Raw genomic sequence first — 26,879 nt, forward strand, 5'->3', positions numbered from 1 at the left:
GTCATGTTGGAATTTGTAACAGTAAGCAATGTGAAAATTATGTGTATTTGTAGGTGTACCCTGAACATTAGGAAGAGCTCAGATTAAAATTGAGTACAATCCCATGGCCTGAAATTTTGAAGGAGAAAAATGTTCAAGAGGGATGAGAGATTCTAGAAAGTGAAATACTGAAGTCATAGTTGCAAGCATTTCTAAGGAGGAGAGAAAATGGGAGACATCTAAATAGCTCATTGTGGCCGCGCAGGGGTATGGAGGTGGAAGGAAAAGCATTTAACTAAGGACAAATACAGTAGAGTGTCTTGAACCCATAAGGACTGTGTCAGGAAGGCTAAATCTCAGAATGAACAAAGGCTTCCAGGGGTTTCTGAACACAACAAAAATGGATTCTGTGTTCAGAGCAATAAGGTCAAGAAACAAGCAAATTGCCTGTTTAGGAAGGGTGTTGAAGTGTTAACAGAGGGTGAAGAGAAGGTAGAACTACTCAACTCCCATTTCAGGAAAAGTTAGACAAATGATATATGGATGGATTTGCAGTCCAGGATAGGTAAGGAAATAGCTGGAGAAGAGAACACATAACAACTTTAAATAAGTTGACGTTTTCAGGGTCAGATGAAGTACACCTGAAAGTGCTGAAGGGGCTTCCAGAGTTTATTTCAGAACTGCTCTCTGTAATCTTTGAGAATTTTTGGAGAATGTTTGAGAGCCTGGACAGAGACAAACGTACCTATTTTCAAAAAGGTGGGAAAGGTGGATCTAGAAAACCACAGACCAGTTGGCTTGATGTTGATACCTGGCAAAACTCTAGTCTAGAACATATTATTAAGCAGTCCATCTGTGAGCATCTAAAAATGAATGCACTGATTACTAGGAGCTTTCACAGGTTTATCAAGAATGAGTCCTGCCAGACAACCGTCTCTCCTTTACTGATAGAATGACTACTTTGGTAGATCATGGGAATGCCATGGACATAGTATATCTTGATTTCATTTTGTTGGCTGAACAAAACTACTGTTAAGCAGATTCACAACTGGTTGAACACTTGTACCCATGCATGCTTCTTACTGGCTCTGCATCAAACTGGGTAGCAGTATAGTGATATGTGTTAGTGTTGGACCTCGACTAATGAGGCTGGGCTCAATTCCCTTTTCAACCATCAGGCTCATTGACTATAAATGTGAATAAGTTTTTTAATTTGCAGATTTATAAATCGCTTCACAACCAAAAGTTAACAAGGATAAAAACAGGATAAAATAAGATAAAATGCAAAAGGCTACACACTCTGTAAACCGAAGACAACGAAAGCATTTCTAAAATCACACAGTTAGTAAAATAAAAGGACTGAGTCAGACTTCATGGAAATCCTTCTTAAACACAAATATCTTTATTAGCTGCCCAAATATCAAAATACTCAGGGCATGTCTGATTCCAGTTAGTAACTCATTCCAGAGGGCTGGAACTGCAACACTAAAAGCCTGCTTTCTAGTGAATACAGTAGAATGCAGGAGTAGTTGACAGGCACTGATATTTGGGGAAGGCAATCCTTTAGGTCACTTTGTCCCAAGTTGTTTAGGGCTTTTAGTGCTAAAAGGAAATCCTTGACTTGCATATTTGCAGCCAGTTCAGTTCCCTCAGCAGATGTTATATGGTGTGAATGGCATGTCAGAGCCAGCTACCTAGTTCTGCACCAGCTGCAGTGGGAGATTTAGTTCCTATACTTCCGGTAGAAACTTCTTTGAGAGGAATGAATGAATAAAATAGAACTACACGGCCGAAATCTGAAGATTTTCATCGCTTGATAGAACACTGCTATATAAAAAGTTCAGTTCTGTTAAGTTAGTGGTTGCATCATTCAGAAGTAAAAATTTAAATGCATCTTGTCAGGGATAAAAGCATCTTGCGATAGTGCTGCTCTTGACAGGCCTTCACCAATCTGCTTACCTTTTGCTTTGGCCCTCTCACGTGGCCTGTGTTCAGCATTACATGAGAAACACCCTGTCCCCTTGACTTTGAAGATAGAAGAAGAGTTGTCTCATGTCGTGCTTAGCTTTGGCAAGCCTTGGCCTGCTCCACAGCCCAGTGTCATGATATAACTGTCCCTAGCCTCTCTGGCATGTACAGAAAACTGGAGAGGAAGATTAGTAGTGTCCACAAATGATGGCCGGCTACTAAGCTGTGCCTAGCTTCTTCTGTGCTCCTAATCCATTTTGAAAGCTGAGTTTGACAAGCAGGGTATAAATAACCTCAATGGTTATTTTCCTCAACCTTTCAGAAAACAAAACCGTTGCTAATTTCCTTTACTACTAAACGACTTCAGTCTCTCTGTGCTTTCCACGTTCTGCTTCTTTCACCTTTCTACTAACTTCTGCCGATCTTTCTTCTGCACCAATGCAAATCCAGCAACCTGTGGTGGGTCTACACGAGCCAAGCCCTTCTTAAAATCACCAGCTTGGGAAGCCTTTGCACTCTCAGAAAGCCAGACCTTGCATTGCCATGCACAAAGAGCCACTAGCATAAGGCCTAATCAGTAACTATGCAAAGCAAGGGCACCAAGCGTGTTGCTTATCATTCCTTGTACCACCACTTCAGGCCTTCGATGGCTGTCTGCAGTTATTTGAAGCACGGCCCCGTTTTGAGGAGTTTTGCATTCCTATCTGCATTGTGCCTGCTACTATTAGCAACAATGTGCCCGGCACTGACCTCAGTATCGGTGCTGACACTTCCCTGAACGCCATTGTGGAGGTAAGACGGAAAGTACTTAAACAAACCCATGTCTGCAAGATGAAAGAGAAGAAGCGTTTCCCTTTGGTTTTATGGGGATGAATCAAAATTGTGGTTTCAAATTCTGAAGGTCACTGCATCAAAACTCCTGAAATTTAGCCAGGATCCCATGCACCAGATCTCTTCAACAAGATCAGCCCATAAAATGCAGGTGCTGGTGGACAGGAACAAGTAGGATGCGCCATAGGGTTGTGCACAGGAAGAACTCAAAATGCCAAGTTATGCTCCCAACCATCAATCATTTTAGCTCCCTAAATTTTAGTTGCTTTAACTATGCGGTTTTGGAGCAGAAAGGTGGCACGAGCATTTAATTGCAACAATTATTATTATTATTATTATTATTATTATTATTATTATTCTTACATCGTCATCAGTGCTTTTTTAGGGGGGAAAGATGCTGGTACTCACCATGAAGTTGTTACAATAAGTGCCACACTTGTAACATTTGGAGAGAAAAAAGGTGCTGGTACTGCATATAAATAATAATAATAATAATAATAATAATAATAATAATAATAATAATTTATTATTTTTAAATAATAACCCATCTGACTGGGTTTCTCCAGCCACTCTGGGCGGCTTCCAACAAAAAAGTAAAAATACATTAAAACATCAGTCATTAAACCCTAAACAGGGTTGCCTTCAGATGTCTTCTAAACATCAGATAGTTATTTATTTCTTTGACATCTGATGGGAGCGCCACTACCGAGAAGGCCCTCTGCTTGAGTACCCCTGGAAAAAGCTACTGCTGCTGCTGTTGTTGTTATTATTAAAGATACTTCCTTTGTGGTTGCTATCCTCCAGGAATTCAGAAGAGTGTTGTAAGATCAAAACAGAGATGTTAGAAAGGCAGTCTCCTACAGCTGAAAGCAGTGTTCTTCAACCTTTGGTGGATCACAACTCCCATCATCCACAGGCCAAAGATGATGAGAGTTGGGTTTCCAGATGTGGGTGAGTTACAAGGTTGAAGAGCACTGATCCTAGAGGCTAGGGCTGCTAGCTGTGCATCAAACTCTCTCCTTATGGAAGAGTAAAGATGAGCTGGCACAAAGACAGGTGCTTTTGATGTTCTAAATAAATGGGCCCTGTGGTGCCAGGTTGGGGGGGGGGGGTTGCATTCTAGGGACAATCAAAACCATGAGATCTTCTCCAGGTGGAAGAGAAAACTCTGACTTCATAGAGGGCAGTTCTGACGTTGGATTCCCTTTGTCTGCAGTGCGAAATTTTCCAATGTCACAGCTCCAGATGGTGATAGGGGTGAGAAGGATATGTGTGCTGAGGTTGACCAGATGAAGGCTGGATGATGATGACGATGATGATTTATTGAATTTATATACAGTGGTACCTTGGTTTGCAACCATTTTGGATTGCAACCACATCAAACCCTGAAGTGTGTATCCCCCCCTTTTTTAATTTTTTTGGGATTGCAACCCATTTTTGGGGGGAGGCCCCATTGGCAAAAGCGTGCCTTGGGTTACAACCTGTTTTGGTTTACAACCAGACCTCCGGAATGGATTATGGTTGTAAACCAAGGTATCACTGTACTGCCCCATGCCCGGAAGTCTCAGGGCGGTTGGATCTGAAGGACCCAACACTTTGCCACTCCTCCAACTCTTTCAAGCCAGCCCTGAAGCTGGTGTAGCTCAGTCTCTTTTATTTACTTGGAGGGAAATGTTTTGTTCTTGAAACTTAAGAAGTAGGGAGGTGCCCAAGAGCATTTCCACCCTGTTGCAAGAATCTTTCAGAGCACTGGATATGCTAGGTGTACCACCTTCAGTTCTCTCCCTTCCCTGCCCAAGACACATGGTCCTATAAAACAGGCAGTTGAAGAAACTGTTAGTTAATATTATGACAATATATATCACATGTCAGGCTCTTAAGTTACCCAACTGATTGCTTTAGAAGGTAGTAAAGTGTAAGTAACAGTTCTATCTGGATCCATATATTATAAAGTATATAACATCTGTTTCCTTGCAAGTTATATACACTTTATTTCCATGAATGGAACAGTGTTTCTAGAATGGGCTTTTCCTGCTTTCCTTTCCTACATTTACCCCCAAAATCGGATCTGGAAGGTTGGGGGATATATTGTATTTTGGGGAGGGGGCTGCAGATGAAGGGGAGAGCAGTTGGAAATGGTTGTCTCTTTTATATGTACTGAAGAGCAACTTTGGATCAGGCAGCACAATGTTAGCCATGCTTACTCAGAAGTAAGTCCTGTTAAAGTCAGTGGGACTTACTTCCAAGAATGTGGGGTTAGGATTGCAGCTCAAGCCCATGTCATTAGAGGGAAAAGACTTGATCTCGGTCATAGCTTGGTATGTTGAAATCTAAGAATCAAGAGGAGTCATGGATTTTTGCTCCAGAAAAACGGCATTTGTAAGATTTTCTGGAAAAAAACTACTGGTTTTTTATGCCAAGTTTCACCTAATATTGTGTGAAGCATTGCAAATGACTTGTGGAAATCTCAGAGAAATGTTTTCGAACTAATTATCTTTAGTTCTCATGGTGCATGATAAAAACAAAGCAGTTGTGGTCCGAATGGTACTAAAATATCATTCTTAAAGGGTGGTGAGCACTTTGGTTTGAAAGTCACTAATAGACCATTCTTTGCTAGACATGCGACCGAATCAAACTGTCGGCAAGTGGGACAAAGCGACGTGTGTTCATCATTGAAACTATGGGCGGCTATTGCGGCTACTTGGCAAATATGGGTGCCCTCGCTGCAGGAGCTGATGCTGCGTACATCTTTGAAGAGAAATTTGATATTCGAGAGCTCCAGGTATGCAGATCCATATTTTACCTATTGACTACCTCGGGCTGAATGTGCACTGAACTCAGTAAGTAATAATATGTAAATTCAATGTCTGTGGAGCAGGTATATCAACAGATTTATCACTGGCTGGTGGCTCAACGCTGCACGTGAGAACTCTCCTCTCTTGACTAGAGTTGCATTAGGGGTGATATAAAGTAATGGGATTTATGTCTGGCAGGTCACCTTAGTGCACAAAGCAAAGGTTAGCAGTGGGCCAATTTACATTACCTGACTCACAGTCATAAATGATGCATTCTTTTTAGGCCAACGTGGAACATTTGACTGAAAAGATGAAAACCAGCATTCAACGTGGTTTGGTGCTGAGGTAAGCTGACTGCTCACTAAAGTGCACTGTAAAAGGAAGTTAATTTGTTGTTGGGATGGTACTTTGGATGGGGAGAGAAGAATGGCAAATGTCACCACTGGAAAGTGCTGTAATTCACTGACAGAGTGCAGGTTCAATCCAAGAGTGCAGGATGAAAGGAACAGCAGAGACCTCTGCCTGAACTCTTGGGATACATCATGCCGGTTATAGGAGACCAGACTGGAATAGTTGGACCAATAGTCTAGCCTAGTATAGGAGTAAGCATGGATCAATGGTACCAAATAGTATGGGAAACAGCCTTACTAGAAATAAACTAAAACTGACACGGGGACAAATGTAAGAAGACGCCTTCACCCCGGTATGGCTTCCTTTTATCACATACACAGCCCAACAAGACAACAACAAGAATCCACCAACAGCATACGAATCAATATGGCTAACCTGATTCAAAAACACCCACCTGGCCCTTCACACATGTAAACAAAGATCCCCACAGCCAATCACAAACAAGCACCCTTGAAAATTATGTTGGCTGCCTAGTCAGTTCACCCATCCCCATACCCTGGTGAGCTTGTTGTGGTTGGCAGTAGCAGTGTAATAGCCCACCACAAGCAGTGGCAAAGTCCTTGCCATTTGAGATTTCACTCAAGAAATTTTGGAATGGCAAGCAGCTTCCAGCAGCCACACAAACTTAAGAAAAGGCCAGACTGGGACTACAATTAGACCCAAGCCAGCTCAGGTGTCAGTGCCATACGCCAACACTGAGCCTGATTAAAGGGCAGTTATATATGCTCATTCATTGTCTCTCTCCCTGTCCTCCCATTGCAGCTGGACAGCTTTTATTTTTTTTAATGTAGTGTCCTATTTCAGTTTTGAAGGTGATAAGCTGTAGGGATTTGTACTGACAATTCCCTTCAGTTGTATTTGCACCACTGTTATTGTTACTTGTTTGAGAGTCAAGTTTAGGAGTACGAAATTCCTTCTGGATTTTGTTTTGCTTGGTTTTGTTCTTTTAAAAAAAGCTCAGGATGTTTGGGTCTGGTCTGTGCCTGGGTGGAAGACTTGGGTTCCATAACGAAAAAAAGGCAGGATATATATGTAACTCGATAAAATATAAGCCAACCACACTTATGCTTGTGTTGTACAGGAATGAAAATAGTAGCGAGAATTACACAACTGACTTCATTTACCAGCTCTATTCCGAAGAAGGGAAAGGAGTCTTTGACTGCAGAAAGAACGTACTGGGTCACATGCAGCAGGTAGGCATACCTTACAGATTCTCCAGGATGAAGCAGGAGGCTTAAAATGCTATTCTAGTGCTGTAGTTGTGAGTGTAGAAGCTGGTTTCATGTTTCCTCCTGGACTGGAAACCTCCCAGGACAAATGCTGCAGTGCTTAATTTCTGCATCCATCACCTGCGACAAAATCTGCCATAGATGCACATACATCTACATAGCTTGAAAGGGACCTTTTTGCCTACTTCAGTGTTGCAGATAGTATTACATAACAAATAGCTCCATTGGCAGAGTTGTTGTTGTTTAGTCGTTAATCGTGTCCGATTCTTTGTGACCCCCTGGACCAGAGCACGCCAGGCACGCCTGTCTTCCACGGCCTCCTGCAGTTTGGTCAAACTCATGTTGGTAGCTTTGAGAACACTGTCCAACCATCTCGTCCTCTGTCGTCCCCTTCTCCTTGTGCCCTCCATCTTTACCAACATCAGGGTCTTTTCCAGGGAGTTTCCTCTTCTCATGAGGTAGCCAAAGTATTGGAGCCTCAGCTTCAGGATCTGTCCTTCCAGTGAGCACTCAGGGCTGATTTCCTTCAGAATGGAGAGGTTTGATCTTCTTGCAGTCCATGGGACTCTCAAGAGTCTCCTCCAACACCATAATTCAAAAGCATCAATTCTTCGGCGATCAGCCTTCTTTATGGTCCAGCTCTCACTTCCATACATCACTACTGGGAAAACTGTAGCTTTTACTATACGGACCTTTGTTGGCAAGGTGATGTCTCTGCTTTTTAAGATGCTGATTGGCAGAGTAAAGGTAAAGGTAAAGGTAAAGGTAAAGGTAAAGGTACCCCTGCCCGTACGGGCCAGTCTTGACAGACTCTGGGGTTGTGCGCCCATCTCACTTAAGAGGCCAGGGGCCAGCGCTGTCCGGAGACACTTCCGGGTCACGTGGCCAGCGTGACATCGCTGCTCTGGCCAGAGCCAGAGCCAGAGCCAGAGCCGCACACGGAAACGCCGTTTACCTTCCCGCTGGTAAGCGGTCCCTATTTATCTACTTGCACCCGGAGGTGCTTTCGAACTGCTAGGTTGGCAGGCGCTGGGACCGAGCAGCAGGAGCGCACCCCGCCGCAGGGATTCGAACCGCCGACCTTTCGATCGGCAAGCCCTAGGCGCTGAGGCTTTAACCCACAGCGCCACCTGCGTCCGATTGGCAGAGTAGGAGACTCTTAATCTCAGGGTCGTTGGTTTGAGCCCCACGGTGGGTGAAAGTTGCCTGCCTTGCAAGGGGGTTGGACTGGATTGGCCTTTGTGGTCCCTTCCAATTCTACAATTCTCTACTTCTAAGTTTAATAGCATTTAACTAGTTTTAATACTAATTCATTGGTAACACTGAGGCATGAAGATATTAGCACTGGGACCACAACCATTGAATTGAGGTCTCACAGTTCTGTATGTCAGTACGATTTAAACTATAACTATCTGATGCTGCACAAAGAACTGTGTGTAGAAGCAGTCATTTGTTTATGATGCTGCCTTTTTTCAGTGGAGACCAAGTTCACTGCAGGCACAGGTAATCTTCCAACCTGGATCCCTAGTTGCTGTCTATGCCTCAATTTCTGCCTAAGTGTGAGGCAGGAAGTCTTGTAATTGTTTTGTAACTCCAAACAGAGTCCTAAAACTTCAACTCACTGTTAACGTTGAATTTCACAGGGTGGCGCTCCTTCGCCATTTGACAGAAACTTTGGGACAAAAATTTCAGCGAAAGCTGTGCTTTGGCTCTCCAAGAAACTCAAAGAATGCTATCGAAGAGGTAAGGAAATGCTGGTGGCATTAAAAAAATAAAAATTAACTATTTTAATGTGTCAGCTGCTAACATCAATAGGAAAGTGCCAAACATGTGATACTGAGTCTGCGAGGCACACCTGTTTCTTCTCTCGTATGTTATCACATCTATGAAAAAAGGCTTAGCTGCCCTGTTTTTTTTCTCCTTAGCTTCCTGGAAATATTGAAGCCAGGGACCAGTGAATTGTCTATTTCCAGTAATGCACCTCATTTGTACAGTGCTCTTCCAGTCTGAAGACTGGAGTCTTGAATCACTGTTGGCCTTTTGAAAGCAGGCTGTGTTTTGATGTGCTTTTACAGGGGAAAGTATCCAATGCTGCTTGCTTACATTTTTTTTTCTTGACTTTAAAAAAGATTTCATAGTTTATATTGCTTGTAAACTGCTTTGCAGGCCCACTTCAGGGCAGAAAGACAGTATAAAATTATTAAAAGGTAATATAGCAAACATCTACAAGCAGCCGTTAATATTTCTTAACCAAGTAGGCCAGCTCCCTTTCTTCTTTTGAAAAGGCATGTTTAAGACCAAGGTTGCATTCTCAAGAATATTTGAGGCTGATAATTCAGAAAACTTAATCCACAATTCTTTATTTACAGGGGCTAAAGTATCCATGCATGTTAGGTATACCTCATGGTATTCTATATATCAAGCCACATTCAAGTGGTTGCAACAGAACTAAGTAAAAACCCGTCAGTTACTAAGGAATCCTTTCACTTAACTGACTTCTAATTTTCTGAGCAAAACGTAAGTCTAGACAAGCTTACTCAGGGGGTAAGATCCACCAAATTCTAATGGTACATTGTTTGAGTAAACCTGCGTAGGATAAGGCTTCGGCTTTCTTAGAATATTAGGCAAATTACCAAAGCTTGCCATGATTTGGTCATGTTGATTGCTATTTTACTTCAGGGTAGTCAACTTGGTGCTGTCCAGTGTTCTGTCTAGCTTCCGTAACTTCTGGCTGGTTAAGCTGATGGGCATTATAATTCAAAGCATCTGGAAGGCACCATGTTGGCTATCCCAGCTCTACTTTTTTTGATTATGACCGATTCCTCAAACTGTGCTAAAATGTGAGTAATCTCAGAATTCCAACCCCAACCCCCCAAGACTTAAAAGTTCTTGACAATAATTTGTAAAAACATAGGAATGCACCACGTGAGTTACATATATTCTTCCTTTCTTGTTTTGTTTTCTTGGTTGCTGCACGGATCACAGATGAAGGTAACACACTTCATTCTTTTGCAATTTTATCAGGTTTGAGGAACAGTTCTTACTGTAATGTTGAACAATTTCTAACGAAATTAACCATGGCCAATGACACCAGTTATTTATCCATTCTCTTTCACTCTAATTACTGATTTGAAAACCATGCCCTCTAACAGTTTCAGTCCCTATTTTTTGTTGTCGCTCTTCACTGTAATATTTCAGGTAACCAAATTCAATTAAAAACCCTATGTGGATTCTTTAACATTTCATTCCCCCCCCCCCATACACTATTCCCGTATGTTACTTTTTGTATAGCTAAAAGAAGAAAATGTATGTTTTTTTTCACAAAGGAAGGGTATTTGCCAACACTGAGGACAGTGTTTGCCTCCTGGGAATGCGCCGGAGGAACCTTATTTTCCAGCCTGTGGTTCAACTGAAGGATGAAACAGACTTTGTGTAAGTAAAGACAGTGCGGGGGAAAACACTGGTGTCCACACGAAGATTAGAATTAAGAATTGGTATCTCTTTGGGGGCAAACGGTAGACTCTAGTTCAACTTTAGACTTGAAGTGCCCTCCCCCACAAAAAACTCCTGGGATTATTGAAAGGAGAATTTCTTTTACAAGGACCTGGCAGCGCTGAACCAGACACAATCTTCTTTCACCCCCTTTTTAATCTTTTAATAGCAAATGCTCCCAATACACTGTTGCTGTTGTGGGTGGTGCCCAGCTATTGGGTAGCATGGCAACTGCTGAATTTTTCAAAAATCTCTTAATCCCTGCATCATCTCTACTGGGCCTCTTGCCCAGCCAAGCTAGGTGCCAAGTCTGAAGCTTGGATTTTAAGAGAAGCAACATGCCCCAGTGGAAGAGCATAAACTTTGCATGTAACATTTTGCTTCTGCGGTATTATTTAGTGGCATCTGTAAAGACCTCAGCCTGAGCCATTTGACTGCTTTGGCTACCTGCACTAGACTAGCCAAGAGTCTCACTGAGCCCATGGTAATGTTGGCAGACTTGGTTAAACTGCTTGTCTAAGCAGCAAAACCAGCAAATTAGAATATTTGTTTCAATGGAAGAAGGGGAGTGTGTTTCTATGATCTAATGGCTCTCCTATTGCATAGCTTGTGCAAATAGGCAGCTAGTTTATCTGCTGGCCACAAGTTGACATGACAGCATGTCACTAGCACTAACTCTCCACATAAACCAGCTATTTATATGAGCAGAGTGACAAGACCCTATTGCAAAGTTCCTGTGTCTTGTTTCAAGTTGATCAGCATCCTCAGTTGGTGTTTCTTAAAGCCTGCCTATAAGCTTAAATTAGTTCTAAAAGCATTTCCCCTCTCTCTTGCTAAACAGGCACCGAATTCCCCGTGAACAGTGGTGGCTGAAGTTACGGCCTCTGATGAAAATTCTGGCCAAATACAAGACCAGCTATGATGTGTCAGATTCGGGCCAGTTGGAGCATGTGCTCAGACCAAAACAGGCAGAAGCGTGAGCCGACGGGTCCAAGGTGTCCTACTGTTAAAAGGTTGCAATAGCTCTCCATTGTGTGTCAACGATGCTTTAGAATACTTGTTGCAGCTTCGTTTTGTAACATCTAAGTTATTGTACCAGCACTTTATGTGGAAAAACAAAAAGCCGCCATCACAGACACTCTCTACCTGGTATTGTCCTAGGCTTCTTAAAAAGACACCACACAAAACACCCTAGAGCCTAACTTAACAACAAAAAAACCCAACTTACCAATGTGTTCCTTACCAATAACCTGTGCAAAAACGGTTCTATGCACTCCGTGTGACGCTATTCATCTCTTGCACTTTTACCAGATAGTGTTTACACTTAAAGAGTATGTTACAGAGGCTTAGTTTTGTGTCAAACTAAAAAAGGAAACTTATATATGTCCCCCAACAGAATAAAATACTGTATTAAAAGTAAGCTCTGGAGTCATTTGTTCTGTACAACCTGGGACAAGCTTGCTTCATCCTACCCACTGGCTAGAGCTTCTCAGGGCTACCCCATGTTACCAGCCCTAGCTAATGTGACCAATGGTCAGAGGTGATAGGAGCTGTAGTGTGGCAACATCTGGAAGGTGCCACGTTGGCTAACCTGCACTAGCTGAACGTGCTCTTAAAAGGAAAAAAACATTGTATTTCAAGGCCTACAAATACAAGGCAATTTCTTGCTTGTGTAGCAAGTTTTTTATGTAGTGCAACCATCTTCATTCCAGCTGCTTGGGTATCTAAGGAGCAAGAGCAAAAGTAGCAAATGAAGGTTATGATTTTTCTCTGCTGTAATTCCAAAGAGAGACCCCAGCTTCAAAACTAATGTTTGCCACAACCCCTGCAGTGGCTTGGATTCCAAAGCAGATGTAAAGATAGCTTGTTAGATCTGCTCTGGAAGAAAAATGACTTCTCCCTATGCTTAGAGCCCTCAATCGGGGTGCAGTTAGCAGAGCAGCCACATGGTACCCAAGTAGGCTGGGGCCAAGGAACAAGACAGCTGGAATGCATCCTCATGCGTAAAATCACCACCTGCTTGAGTTGCATATATATTAAGATGGTAGGAGCAACCCTGTATTCGAAATTCCCAGTATTGATATGAGTGCTTCTGCCAGTACATCCTTTACTACCTAAAACACCAAGGAAGAAAGGAGTAACCTCTCGCCAACTACATCACTAAACAAAATGGGGCAGGCACAGACTTGCCTTCTGCTGTGATGTCTCTAAAGATGAGCTACCTGATGCGGGAAGAAGAAGTCCCATGACAAGATACTAAGCAGAACAACTCATCAGAGGCTGGAAATATTTAATGGCACAAGGTTGAGACACACAATATTCAAATAAGAGTACTGAAGATGGTCAATGACCGTAATCTTAAAAAAAGAGGAAACCCTAACTCTTATTAGACATGATTTAAAGAAAACAGAAAACTTAATTGTGTGCTTCTACAAACTGCTAGGTACCATCTAGTTAAACGTAATCATGATCAGCTAGGCAGAACCAACAGTAGTTCCGGTGGGAAATTAGTCAGAGTTATTGAGCTAGTTTGGGACGAGAATCCAGAGCTTCAGCTTGGCAAGTAGAGAAAGACTGACAGAGGGTGAAATCCTGCTTGAGAAGTAAGCACCACTGTGGAGTCAAGCTCTTTAAGATGACACAAGTGTAGTGCTGTCCGGTCCTGACAGCACTGCTACAGAGGACCCCAAGTTATTTTGGTATCTGTCACACACGATTGCATCTAATCTGAGCCGGCAGCAAATATCATCGTATAACCCACGAAGGGTCTTTGGAAGTGTGTGGGTTTTCTGGGCCAAGAATAGCCAGTCCTTTTGTTCTCTTCCCAGCGGCAAGATATCTGAAAGTCAACATAGAATGCACCATTAGTCTACCGTTCATTTGCAATTGTCTGTTCATCGGATAAATGTAGGGAATATTAGGAGTTTTCAATTCTCAGGACTCAATGGGCGAAAGTGATGCTTTCGTTTTAAACTGTACTGGGATCATTATTGATAAAGGGCAATTCAGAAACTGAACAGCACATGTCATTTTGAAAAACGTTTTGATTTTAGACAGCATCAAAGTCTCTGGAGCTCCTTTCACTTGATGTTGGAGGGTTGTTCAAGCTGGAGAAGTAGAGCATATTTGTATGTACGCATTGCTCAGTCTGCAATTCATGCTTGGCTTGCTTATGAGTTATTTTAGGGCTTCACCACAGTCCCAATGACACCTTAGCATACTGCCATCCAACTAGCTAGATTTGATTCACAAATCTAGGTTCTGTGTAAGTTTTACACATCCAACTGTTTTGTCCCACTATCCCATTGAATAGCCCCATGCCACAGGAAACCCACAATCCTGAAAATTAAAGGGCTGTGTGGCAAACATCAGTTCCCCCCACTCCCCTTTTGAGTTTCGGAAAGCTATCTGAGAATTCTCACACTTCCCGGTCAGGGACACAAACTCACTTGTTGGCTGCATCTATGAGGTTATCTTTGGAGACTGCGAAAAGATGCTCTCTGTGCCTCTGCTTCATCTCATCGGAGATCCCGTACAAAAAGGTATTCATCCCTACAAAGAAGAATTCACAAACGTTAAGAAAACTAACTTGATTCTTAAGAGTGAAAGCAGCAGGTGGCAAACCACACCTCAATCCTGCAGCTCCTACTTTTAGACAGATCTGTTTCATAACGCACTGAGACCACTCAATTCTTCTGGAATGGTATATGTAGCCAAGAATTATGCAACAAATTTTAGATAATTTCCCCATGTTGGAAATGCCTGATGTCAGAAACTCTTTTTGGCTGCAATTTAGACATATGAAACTGGGTCCGCCCCCCCCCCCGCCCCCTCAAAAGCATCAAAGATACCGTATTTTTCGCTCTATAAGACGCACCAGACCACAAGATGCACCTAGTTTTTGGAGGAGGAAAACAAGAAAAAAAATATTCTGAATCTCAGAAGCCAGAACAGCATGAGGGATCGCTGTGCAGTGAAAGCAGCAATCCCTCTTGCTGTTCTGGCTTCTGGGATAGCTGTGCAGCCTGCATTCGCTCCATAAGACGCACACACATTTCCCCTTACTTTTTAGGAGGGAAAAAGTGAGTCTTATAGAGCAAAAAATACGGTAACTAAAATATGTGCAAAATCATATTTTGGCTTTCAGATTGATGGCTATTTTGATCCAGAAAAGGCTATTCGCTCTACTCATTTGGCTCAATCCCAAGCTGAGAAGTCAACATACCTTTATCCGATGGTGCTTGGGGGGCATCCACAGATGCAAACATGGCAAGCTTGGCTTCGTCAATGTCTTGCTGCGTGAATTTTCCTGCCTTTGCCCATTCGGCAGCCTTTTCAAAAGTAGACAAGGTACCCATTGAATTTGGATCCCTAAAAATGCAAGGAAGGCACAGGTAAGTTTATACAGCCAGGTTTTTTTACAGAGAAATGACACCACAAAGCGACTTGCCCTTGTTCAAGTGGTTGTTTTTTCTAGCTTTGCCTCACACTGTGATCACAGATAGATGAAAACCCAACTGTTAAAAAGCAGTGTTGACTTCTGAAGGGTATTTCTGTCCCAATGACATGGTATTGAGCAGGTTCTTACAACAAATAAATCTGTTGGGTTCACTGAACTTAGAAAGCTTGAAATCATAGGAACATAGGAATGTGCTTCAAACTGAAATAGACCTTTGGCCAATCTAGCTCCATATTGTCTACACGGACTGGCAGCAACTCTCCAAGGTTTCAAATGGGGGCCTTTCCCATCCCTACTTGGAGATGCCGGGGATTGAACCTGGGACGTTCCGCATGCAAAGCAGATGCTCTAGCGTTGAGCTATAGCCTTCCCCTGCCACTGACCTCAGGACCGGATCCATATATTCTGTACATCCCAACACTTATGAGCCACACAGTGCTGGCATTCTGTTCAGCACTGCAAAAGTGGAAAGCAATTACGCAGCTGTCAGAGCTGCCTCTAGGTCCCAGCTCACAGAGGACCAACGCTAGGCTGTCGTAATGTACAAAAGTCTTTATTGAAGTTCAGTTTCCATTTCAAAGCCCCAGCGTGCAGCCCTACGTCTTAAACCCTAGATCGGCGAAGTCCCATCTGAGTCTCCTCCCCTCTGACACCAGTTTAAGATCCTAGCCCTGCTCCACCTTTTCCACTGCTCTCTCCTCCTCTGGGTCCTCCTGCCCGCTGGGGCATTGCCCTTTCTGGACTCTTCCGACGCTGAGTCGCTTAGCTCCTCCCCCTGCCTCCGGCGGGCTTTAGGACCCGGTTCCCAATCCTCATTCTCTGCTGTCCCGCTCTCCTGTACATTTGAACTTGCCTCTCGCGCCAACCCAGTGACCTTTCTCCTAACCGTTACACTACTTCTGTCACTGCTTCCCTCTTCCGGGATACTGGCCGGATCTGACCTCCCCTCCGTTGTCCGACTCTCCGATGGAGGCGTGGTCAGCTCTGCCTCGTCTTCTCTCCCTGGTGGGGAATGCACTGGCCCCGATGCTTGGGACTCTTCCCCCCCACTCTGCTCTGGTGGGGAAGCTGGTCCCGATTTCCAACTACTGCTCTGGGAGTCCCTGCTCCCCCCTTGCTCCTGGGGTGTTCCCCTTGGGAACCCCCTACCCCTGGCCACTGGCGCCCCCTTCTGTGAATCTTCCGATTCGCTGGAGAGGCTCATGGAATCCCTCGGGCCACTGTCCTCTCCTACGCTTCCCTCGGATTCCTCCCCCTCGCTCTCCATTTCCTCCCCCTCCTGTGCCTCTGCTCCTGAGCCCCTGACAGCAGCTTTCCCACCACTGACGTGTTCGTGCTTTTTACATTATGGGATTTCCTCGCAATTTAAAAGCACTGATCTGAGTGCTCTGGGGCAGATGGCAATAATCTGCTTTCCCTTTACCACTCAATGACTTGTACAATTCCAGTTCCTGAACACATTTTATTTGGCAGGGAATGCTGGTTTACAAAAAACACACCCCAAAAACCAAGAACAGTCAAAGGAAGACATTGTGGTTCTACTCAGTCAACTACTTACCTATAGGAGTAGAAACTGAATATGCCATTATTAGCAAGTTGCGCACCACCTCCATATGCACCTCCTTTCTCTCTAATTTCCGTATGCAGAAATTTAGCCGTCATTAGCCGGGCGAGGATGCGAAGGCTGAAAAAAAGAGAGAGATTGTTAGTGAACAAGAGATTCCTACATTGCAGGGGGTTGAGGCTAGATGAACCTTCCAACTATTCAATTCTGATTAAGATGCTCTCTCCCTGGCTCTTCCTTTTTTCCTCACCATCATCATCATCATTATTATAAGTCCGCATGAACAAATGCACCTAATCGGCAAAATTTCAGACTCAGTAAGATTCCATAACTTGTCTCCCCACAGAAGTCAAGATCTCTGATCTCCACATTTCCATACCACATTTTTTCTCCTTTTTAAAAACACAAGACTTATGCATGTAAGGGAATGTGCTTCTCCAAGTGGAAGTTTTAATGCACTTGCTAGATCATGGTGCCCTCTACCTTCTGCTAAGACTCCCAACTCCAGTCAGCAAGGCCAGGTAAGGATGATAGGAATAGTAGCAGTGGCTACCCCTGTCCTAGACATTCCTTGGGGAGAGCGAACTGGGGGCTCCGCAGGCAGAATCAGTGCCAGCTACCTGGTTCCTTCTTGCTGCTCCAAAGCAGCGCCTCCACCTAATGAGTGCCAGGAGAGCACAGGTGTCATTAGCTCAGAAGTGGTCCCTTATCAGCTGCTGTTACCTTGGCAGCAATGCCCCCTGAAGACACACATGGGAAGCAGTGTTGCTGAAGCCACACCCCCAAGCAAAGCTTGTGAGCCAAACCCACCTGTGCCCCACAGACGCTCTCCTGAGCTGAGAAGCAGGCAGCAACACAGAGCAAACAGGGAGGGGGAAAGAAAGCCTGATTTTGTGCACTGTGGGTCACCCTGCCTGTGAGTCCAGACATAAATGCACTACTTGTAGCAGCCTCTAACTCAGAAAACACCCCAGTGTTTTGAAAGCAAACGTCTTCCCGAGAGCACCGTCGGTTATTTCTGAATACAGATCTCAACACAGCCGCAACTGGAGATTTAGTTTATTCAACTCTGATCACGCACTATTTGGCAGCACTTCCCATCGTCTTACCTTGCGTGGTCCGGGGCTGTAAAGGGAACTGTCCGAACGCAGGCGCCAACGTAATTGACAGGGAAGGGCAGAAGGAAATGAGTCTTCATCTGGCATGGCTGGAAAGTGGGATCCTGGAGGAAAAGTCACATTGTGTTTGGTTTAGATCACCTCTGGCAGAGTGTGTGTAGGCAGAACAGCGCGGGCACTCAGTTTTAGGTGACCGCCTCTTCTTACCCATTCAAAAGCATCAAAAGGAGCCCAGAAAGATTAATAGTCAACTCTGCATTTGGTTACTGGGATAGAGAAGGAAGGAGGAAAATGAGACCGCAGAGTCTCAATGTGATTGCTTGGAGGGCTCAGAACAGCCAACAGCAAGGGAGAAGAGGGAAAGCATTTTAAGAATTTGATGCCCCCTATTATTGTTTTTTAAGGGCAGTAGTTGTCAAAGGCAAGGAACAGCTCAGCACAGCCCCACATTTGAAGGGGGCACAGTTTGCAAAGGGGATGTGCATTCCCCAGGCGTACAACAGAATACACTTTCACTTGACATGTAACTTAACTCTCTTCTCCCTCCCTCCCTAGCCTAGCGTTGCCTTTTATAAGCAATGAAGGCAGGGCTTGGGTTACCTCTAATTTCTGGACGCAGCCCAGCAAGGTTAGTAGCTTTAGAAATATAACTTTATGAAGGCTCAAGTGGGGATAAATCAGGAGACAATCTTTGGAATACAAGAGCAGACTGTTTATATTCCATTCAACTTTTTGAAAAAAGATCTTGTATGCCACTTTGAAGAACTTTCTGGAGGCAAAATTTTTTTCAGAGATGGGTCATAGCTAAGTCGTCGTCCTCCAACCAGTTTGTGGGGCAAAAATTGCACCCTAGATGCACCTGCCATTGTTGAATTTACATAGAAGGAGGTCTACAACAAAGTCTTTCTTGGGTAGGGACAGAAAAGTTACGGCTCCAAGAATCTGCTGGACTCCAACTCCCATCAACCCTGACCACTGGCCTATGCAGACAGGAGCTGATGGGAGTTGGAGACCAACAACAATAGGGCACAGGATTGCCATTTTTGTTCTAAGACATTTTTCCTGTGCAGGTGACAAACAACATCCTCGATTGCCAGCCACTTATCACTGACCGTTCTTCTCATAAATGAAGAAAGCACTCAAACAAAACAAAACAACTCTAAGAAATCTTGATTTTTGCCACTGGGGTGGTTTTTTCTTTTCTGTCCAGCCAGTATGGAGAAATATTTCTAAAAGAAAAACCAACTCATGGAAGCAGAATTGGGTGCCACCAGCACACAATTGTTTTTTGGGGATGGGGAACATTTTACTTCCCCAAGCTTCTACCCGATTTTAGCTTCCTGCTAAGGCTTCAGGTTCCCCCCAAAAGCGACCATAAAGGAACACATTAATCTTCAGAGCAGTAAGGCTCAATTTGGGGAGTAGTGACAAATACTGGCAACTTCGACCTAAGGCAAATGAGCTAAGACTCACCGTAATGAGCTTCCTGGTGATCTGGGAGCAAGCAAGCGCCTCACTGCCATCGGTTTTGGGGTCTGAAGGTTTCTACAAAGAGAAAACTTGGTTGAAACAACAGAGATCCGATTGGTTTCTCCCAAGTAACCAGCACAGCTTCCCCAAGAATTTCCTTTCTGCTGTGTCCAATATTTTGCTGCTGATCACACTAAGGGTTGCATTCAAAACATGTCCTGCAGGCAGTGCTAATGTTGGGGTACCCTGTGAGGATTACAATGTAGGACAGGGGTGGGAAGCCTCCGGGTCAGGGGCCAAATGTGGCCCTCCGTGTCTTTCTATCTGGCTCTCCAAAAAACCCCTCTCCCCAGGTTGAATCCCTCTAGGGCATCTGCTTTGAGCCCCCAGTGTTTCTGCCTAACTTACACTGTAATAATGTATGAATGGAGAATGGGGATATGAGTGTGTACAGGAACTTGGGATTTGGGGGCAAAATGCAGCCTATTGCACAAAGCTAATGCTTTTGATGCTTTTGAATTATGGTGCTGGAGGAGACTCTTGAGAGTCCCATGGACTGCAAGAAGATCAAACCTATCCATTCTGAAGGAGATCAGCCCTGAGTGCTCACTGGAAGGACAGATCCTGAAGCTGAGGCTCCAATACTTTAGCCACCTCATGAGAAGAGAAGACTCCCTGGAAAAGACCCTGATGTTGGGAAAGATGGAGGGCACAAGGAGAAGGGGACGACTGAGGATGAGATGGTTGGACAGCGTTCTCGAAGCTACCAGCATGAGTTTGACCAAACTTTGGGAGGCAGTGGAAGACAGGAGTGCCTGGCGTGCTCTGGTCCATGGGGTCATGAAGAGTAGGACACGACTAAACGACTAAACAACAACAACAAAAGGGTCACGGCCATTGCTCTGCCCACACCCAACTCTGGCATGTGGCCCCCAGAAGGTTCTCTATAAAGGAATGCGGCTCCCAGGCTAAAATAGGCTCCCACCTAGGCAATGAGAACAGCCAAAGCAGAAGTGACATGGGCTATCAGAAGTGACACCCCCCAGCCTTCCATCCCTCCTCTGGCTTTAAAAAACTGCTGCAGGGGGCTTCATACATTATTGGAGCTCTGTAGGACATTTTCCCTGATCTAAATCCCCATCCCACTCCCAGAAGCTATCTGGCCCACTGGGGAGAAATACAAGCACTGTTGGGGTATCTCCCTCTACGGAGCTAACAGCATCTTTGGAGGGAAGCAGTCTATGTCTTCTCTCCCTCTCAATACTCCTCAAATTCTATTGCACAGATCAAATTTGGACACCATCAGCAACACGTAGAATTCAGCTGTAGTATCAATGAACCAAAAGGCACTGCCCCTTCTGATCTCAGCCCCAGCTCCCTCTGGAAGGGATGGAAGAATAGTACTTGAAACATGCTCACATTTGTAGGAACCACAGCAGGAAGGAAATGTGAGAGAGCAGGGGGAGGCGCCCTTGGCAGCCTGTGTTGCAAGATTTGTATTTCCACAAGCTACAGAAAAATGCACTGGATATGTAGCCAATTCTGCCTCTCATTTGAATGAGAACTGGAAAGTCACCTGAAACGCAAATGCTTTCTCTGCTAATCCTCCTTTACCTCAATCACATGGGGGCGGACGGGCTTGCGTTCCTTTTTACTCCGGGCGATGCCCTTTATGAACCTTTCGACGGCTTTCGCAGCGTGTGGCATCTGCTGAGGGGTGGCATTCACCGAACATCTAGGCAGAAAATAAATCGCATCTAGCCGCATGCACAATCACACCGCCTGCGAGGAACAAACTGCGCTTTTACACCTCCCCAATTTTCCGAGTCGAGTTCTGTTTAGCCATCAAATATCACCGGCTTTAAAAAATGCTGGGCAGACAATAATTCTGGTCTCTGAGTGCTCTGCGTGGTGAGGGCAGTATGTAGCCAGGCTTCCCTCCGACTCTGAAGCTGAAGAGGCTCAGCAGGGAGGTTTTGGAGGTCCTGGCAGCAGCGCTGCAACTTCCCCAGCTACAAAGCTGGGGGATTATTTATTTATTTATTTTATAGCCCACCTTTTTCGCTCCGAGGTGGTGTACATGGTTCTTCCTCTCAACATTTAATCACTATGCCCCGCCCTTCAAAGTAGGGTCAATCCTAGGGGCAGTGACTGGCCCAAGGTCACCCAGTGAGCTTCACTGGTCAAGCAGGGATTTGAACCCCCGTCTCCTAAGTCCTAGTCCGACACTCTAATTGCTACATCACGACGCTCCCCTCATTGCCACACCTTCCCAAGCTAGGTCTATGCACTTGCCGCTGCCTGAAATCAGGAGCTGTGTTCAAACTGCAGTAACCCAAGCAATCACACTCCCTTCTTCTCCCTGCTGGTAAGAGGGATGGAGACCAGAATTCTTGCTTTGAGCAGCCAAGAGTTGTGGACTCCCAAGGCCACCATCTTGAGAAGTAGTATGTTATTTGCCAGCTGCATTTATACAGAACCTTCCGGGCCAAGGAACTCAAGGCAGTTCAGTTTTAAAATACTACGAACAAGTAAATAGTGAAACACAGAATAACAGCGTTCTCTTGGGTCAATGGAGGGAGGGTGCTCAATAATTCTCCTTTATTGCTGATGGTTGCATCAGCAACAGATTTCATGTACTACCCCACCCCCTCCTGCAGACCAACAAGTGGTGTTTCCAAACTATGTAAAACTGCAATTTACTTTTAAAAAATCTTCATTTACTTCATGCTTTAGTTTGCCACTAGAGTTTCGGACTTCGGATGCTGTAATTCCAGGATGACGCTTGAGAAGGCAGACTATTTCTCTCTCATATGCCCACTGCCTGCTAACTGAATGCTTTGTGGAGTACCTGTCTCTCACACAGTTGTCTACATGCAAGATTCACTATTAGGAAGTTAGGAGGGAAGCCAGCAAAGGGCTTAGAAATCCACTCGGGGCTAGCTTAGGGTCACATCAGGTGAACATTAACAGAGCCTCACCTCATGTTGTCGCTGTTTAAGAGGTATTTCTTGATGCGCGGCAATTTCCGCAGCACTGGCTTAATGTCGGACATTTCTGCAATCCTCTTCATCAATCTCACCTGAATTGGGGAAGCAGGAAGGAGAGAATGAATAGTAAAGCAAAAGCAATGAAAACCCACCAAGCAGACCCGAGACCTTAAAATATGTGACTATAAACAACCGGGGTGCCTTCTTCCCCACAGATAGCTGCTGGGAATTTCTCCCTTGTTTCAATGTGCTTCTCTAGAAACCTCAGGCAAGAACTCTTGTTGGAAAAGAAACAGCAGTGTGAAGAAGAGGCTACTTGAGAGACTGCTTCAATCTCCATGGAGCCGCTGCTGTTAGGCAGAGCGCACAGCACTGGGCTGGGTAGACAAATCAGACACCTTCATCTAAGCCAGTTCTCCTCTTCCAGAATGATGGAAGCCTTCTCCTTTCGGCTGTCCCCTTACCTGCTCCATGCCGTTAAACATTTCCTGCAGCTCTCCGGCGGGCGTCAGGGTTCTGCTGGCTCTAATCGAGGCGTACATGTGCCCAGAATCGGGAATCCCATTCGAGAGCTCTTGAGCCGTCATCTTGACTAGAACCTTGAAGTGTTCCTCATCTTCAAAGTGAGGGCTGCAGAAAGTGGAGAGAGGAAGCAGAAAGGCATCAGTGTTTTTGGTTTTTTTGGGGGGGGGTGGGGGGGGAGAATCACAGCAGAAAAGCACTAAAAGGGCTTAGAAGCAGCCATCACTGAAGAGTTGGGCAAAAAACTTCCAGCTATAACCACCAGCCCTGTTCGTTCCACTGGAAAGTCTAGAGTGCTTTTCAGAGATGCTCTCAGAAGCTGCTTAGTTTTTAGGGCAATTTCTTCTTCTGAGCATTCAAGTGGCCTGGCTACTGCGTTCTGCACCAGCCGTGGCTTCTAGATTAGATATACAGTTGTACCTGTATATCGGGTTAAGAACTTAATACATTCTGGAGGTCCATTCTTAACCTGAAACTGTTCTTAACCCGAAGTACCACTTTAGCTAGTGGGGCTTCCCGCTGCTGCTGCTGCGCAGCCGCCACATGATTTCTGTTCTCATCCTGAAACAAAGTTCTTAACCCAAGGTACTATTTCTGGGTTAGTGGAATCTGTAACCTGAAGCGTCTGTAACCTGAGGTACCACTGTAAAGGCAGCCTATTTTGGGGCTCAGATAACCCAGCAAGCTATGTTGAACCAAAAGCTTCTCAAGTACTCCATCCAGCTACACCTGATGTGATTCCCACACAAGGACAGCACTGCTGGATCAGGCCCACAGCCCATCTAGTCCAGCATTCTGTTTGCCAACCAACTCCCTGTGGGAGGTACACAAACAGGGACTGAGCATGACAGCATTCATTCCCAGACATTGGTAATCGGGGGGACACTGCCTCCAACAAGGGCAGCAGTTTGTTCACCCAGGTTTGTTCACACCACGCTGAACGATGGCTGCGCATGACATCTTTAAGTGCTTGTGGACTGGGCTCATAGTTTGTTGGTAAAGTACGTGCCTTGTGAGAAACTCAAGTTTAAGTCTGTTAAAGGGGAGGATCTCAGGCATTCAGGGAAAGTGCTATTCAGCCTGAGACGCACAAGAAATCACAGGAGACAACAGGCTGCCCCATGGACCAATGGTCTGCTTCAGTAGAATGAACCTTCTTATATTCACGGAGAATCATGGAGTTGGAAGGGACCACATTGCTCAATGTGGGGCTCAAATCCATGACCCTAAGATTAAGAGTCTTAGGCTCTACTAACGGAGCTATACTCTTTCTTTTTAAAAAATAAGTTACCTTGTTATGAATTAAACAAACAAAACAAACAAACAAAACCCATGCTTAATCCTGTGCACATTTAGCTATGCACTTACTTCATTTTCAGGGGGATATGAAATGAATGGCCATGTTTTGGGGGTGTTATTCTATTTTCTAGTATCTCCAAGCTTTGTGACATGTATCAAAAGCAAGCCATTTAGCTCTTTTAGCAGGAAAGCACACAACTGCAAACAACACACACACACACACACACACACACACACACACAGAGAGAGAGAGAGTACCTGTTGAATATTTCACTCCAGATGTGCATCATGGCAGGCAGATTTCGATCCAGGCAGAGAGAAGAAAAGAGCACACCCTAAAGGAGAAATTTAACAAGAAAACTCAAATCAGTAGACAGACCAGTAAGAGATCCTCAACTAATTACTTAAGGAATAACAGCTATCTGCTCAGTTGTGATTCCCAGACAGTTATTTACTGGGCATGGTGCTTTAGAAATAGGAAGCAACATTAAAGGTAAAGGTAAAGGAACCCCTGACCATTAGGTCCGACTCTGGGGTTGTGGCGCTCATCTCACTTTATTGGCCGAGGGAGCCGACGTACAGCTTCCGGGTCATGTGGCTAGCATGACTAAGCCGCTTCTGGCGAACCAGAGCAGCACACGGAAACGCCGTTTACCTTCCCGCCGGAGCGGTCCCTATTTATCTACTTGCACTTTGACGTGCTTTCGAACTGCTAGGTTGGCAGGAAGGAAGCAACATTGCCAGTCATTAATTAGGTTTGCATCTCATCCGCAGCAAGGGAGGCACTCACATCTCTAACCAACACAGCCCCAACACGAAAGAGCACCAGGGCCACGCGACACCTGACCTGGAGACTGACTTACCTGCTCATACACGTCCAAGTGGGAGTCGTCCACGGTGATATGAGGGCAGACAGAAAGGCCCCCCGTTTTCAGATCTATCTCTTGAGCCTGTTCTCTGTAACTGAGAGCGCCACAGCCCATTCTGCAAGAAGGAGAGAGCAAGTAGGGTGTGGACAGCAAGCCAAGCAAAAGCCTGCAGCATTTAATTATCTTCTCTCCTGGCATTTATTTTGCACATGTTGGAAAAAGGGCTTTGGAAGCCGAGCCCTAAGAGGAATGGTAGAAAGAGCTGGGAAAGAGTAGCCTGGGCAATGGAAGACCTGAAGATTTAGGCAAAAGCCCAATGGCAGCATTAGAGGAGGATATGCCAGGCGTCCTCTTAAAACCTGCTGGCCCAAAACAGAAGCAAATAGGAAGAGGGACTGCTGGAGCTTAGAAGGTCACTGCAGCTTCAAGAGTAGCATAGCAGATTTGGGGGCAGCAACACTAAACACTAAACCTCTGTGCAATCCCAGGGATGTAGCTCAGCAACCAAGTCTAGACAGCAACAACTTTAGGGTTGTTGTTTCTGTTACTGGATGTTGCATGTTGTTGAAGTAATCTTGTTGCATTTTTAGTATTGGAATGCAGTTTTTTGGTATGTTATTATATTTCTGCTTCGCTGCTACTGTGAAATGGTTTTGCTACGTTGTTTTGAAATTGTTACTGTGTTCTTGTTTTGCTATGCTATTATGAGATTGTGGTGTTTTGTTTGAGATGTATCTTTGTTGCAAGCCACTTTGAGGATGCAGTAAAATGAATGAAAGGCAGAGCTGGGAGAGACCACCGCCAGTCAGTGTAAGGGAGGGTTGGCAAAATCACTGGCCCTCCAGATGTGGCTTGACTGCTGCTTCCATCACCCCTGGCAGACGGCTGCAGCTGATAGGGGCTACACCTGGAAGGCCACAGGTAAGCCACCCCAAAGGGTACAAGGCACCTTCCTTTAGACCTACAGGATCACACAATGTGTTGCCTATACATTGCTGACATTAATAACTTTCTTGGCCAAGGATATACATATTTTGTTCAAGCTCATTACACTATAAAGATAGACTGTAATACCATTAAACGAGCAATATCCACAACATGCACCCCAATAGTCTCCCCACAAAAAATAATTTGAATTTAGGTCAACTCATCAACCCCAAAAGAAGGGAGAGGGAAGAGGGAAGAGATAGTGTTCATTAACCACCTTTGCTGGAATGAAGTTTATTGCAGAGATAGCCCACGGGGTGCCCTGCAGATGTTCACAATCTTAGAATTGTACAGTTGGAAATGTCCACGAGGGTCATATAAATCATGTTATAGAAACTGAAGCTTAATTGGTTTACGACCCCAATTAGCTGTGGTTTATAGCGGTCCGGCACACTTCTTAGCCAAGCTGCGCCGATCTTCTTCTCTCCGGTTTCGCCTTGCAGAGTAAAAACACAGCGGAAAAAACCTGTTGCTTCAGATCCAAACACACCAAGCTCTTGTGTGCATATTTATCAGTTCTTTATTGCAGCAAAATATTTACAGCTCAGCATTTCTCAGATTCTCCTGGACTGCTAGCATTCATGGCTGCCTCTGCGTCCGTCACTCTCAGGCAGCAGACACACAGTGAGGAACGACTCCTCCCTCTTTCTGAATCACGCGACAGGAATTGAGGGACATCACACAGAACTCTTTAACCCTATGAGTTCTGAAAACACTAACAAATCAATCCCCTGCAGTGCAGGAATCATTTGCCCAACTTGGGCCACAACTCACAACCCTGAGATTAAGAATCTCGTGCTCTACCAACTGAGCTATTCCAACCGAGCTGTTGTAGGACTATGCATCACATCAGCCCGAGGGAGTATGGTTGGTGGTCAGGACTGATGGGGAACTGG

At 44.8% G+C, this 26,879-nt stretch overlaps 2 protein-coding genes across 5 annotated transcripts in view; one reads left to right on the forward strand and one right to left on the reverse strand.

Annotated features, from left to right (window-relative positions):
- PFKP (phosphofructokinase, platelet) overlaps window positions 1–12,125 on the forward strand; it is a 61,547-nt gene extending 49,422 nt beyond the window's left edge. For 2 of the 4 annotated variants that reach the window (XM_079996466.1, XM_079996464.1), the window contains 7 exons: window positions 2,587–2,739; window positions 5,396–5,560; window positions 5,857–5,918; window positions 7,066–7,177; window positions 8,857–8,956; window positions 10,540–10,645; window positions 11,547–12,125. In XM_079996466.1, the coding sequence (XP_079852592.1) occupies window positions 2,587–2,739; window positions 5,396–5,560; window positions 5,857–5,918; window positions 7,066–7,177; window positions 8,857–8,956; window positions 10,540–10,645; window positions 11,547–11,685 (837 nt within the window). In that variant the 3' untranslated portion in view covers window positions 11,686–12,125. Of the gene's footprint in view, window positions 1–2,586; window positions 2,740–5,395; window positions 5,561–5,856; window positions 5,919–7,065; window positions 7,178–8,856; window positions 8,957–9,582; window positions 10,153–10,539; window positions 10,646–11,546 lie in introns of those variants that run through there. The other 2 variants (XM_079996463.1, XM_079996465.1) reach the window with 2 other exon arrangements.
- Window positions 12,126–12,978: 853 nt separating this feature from the next.
- PITRM1 (pitrilysin metallopeptidase 1) overlaps window positions 12,979–26,879 on the reverse strand; it is a 32,813-nt gene continuing 18,912 nt past the window's right edge. The window contains exons 17-27 of the mRNA XM_079996434.1: window positions 24,991–25,111; window positions 24,386–24,462; window positions 22,771–22,936; window positions 22,298–22,398; window positions 20,931–21,051; window positions 19,320–19,391; window positions 17,838–17,950; window positions 16,723–16,848; window positions 14,931–15,076; window positions 14,155–14,257; window positions 12,979–13,544 (exon numbers count right to left, since the gene is read on the reverse strand). Of these exons, the coding sequence (XP_079852560.1) occupies window positions 13,451–13,544; window positions 14,155–14,257; window positions 14,931–15,076; window positions 16,723–16,848; window positions 17,838–17,950; window positions 19,320–19,391; window positions 20,931–21,051; window positions 22,298–22,398; window positions 22,771–22,936; window positions 24,386–24,462; window positions 24,991–25,111 (1,240 nt within the window). The 3' untranslated portion in view covers window positions 12,979–13,450. The remainder of the gene's footprint in view (window positions 13,545–14,154; window positions 14,258–14,930; window positions 15,077–16,722; window positions 16,849–17,837; window positions 17,951–19,319; window positions 19,392–20,930; window positions 21,052–22,297; window positions 22,399–22,770; window positions 22,937–24,385; window positions 24,463–24,990; window positions 25,112–26,879) is intronic.

The sequence above is a fragment of the Podarcis cretensis genome (assembly GCF_951804945.1).
Source record: "Podarcis cretensis genome assembly, chromosome: 12".
Taxonomy (NCBI): Eukaryota; Metazoa; Chordata; class Lepidosauria; order Squamata; family Lacertidae; genus Podarcis; species Podarcis cretensis.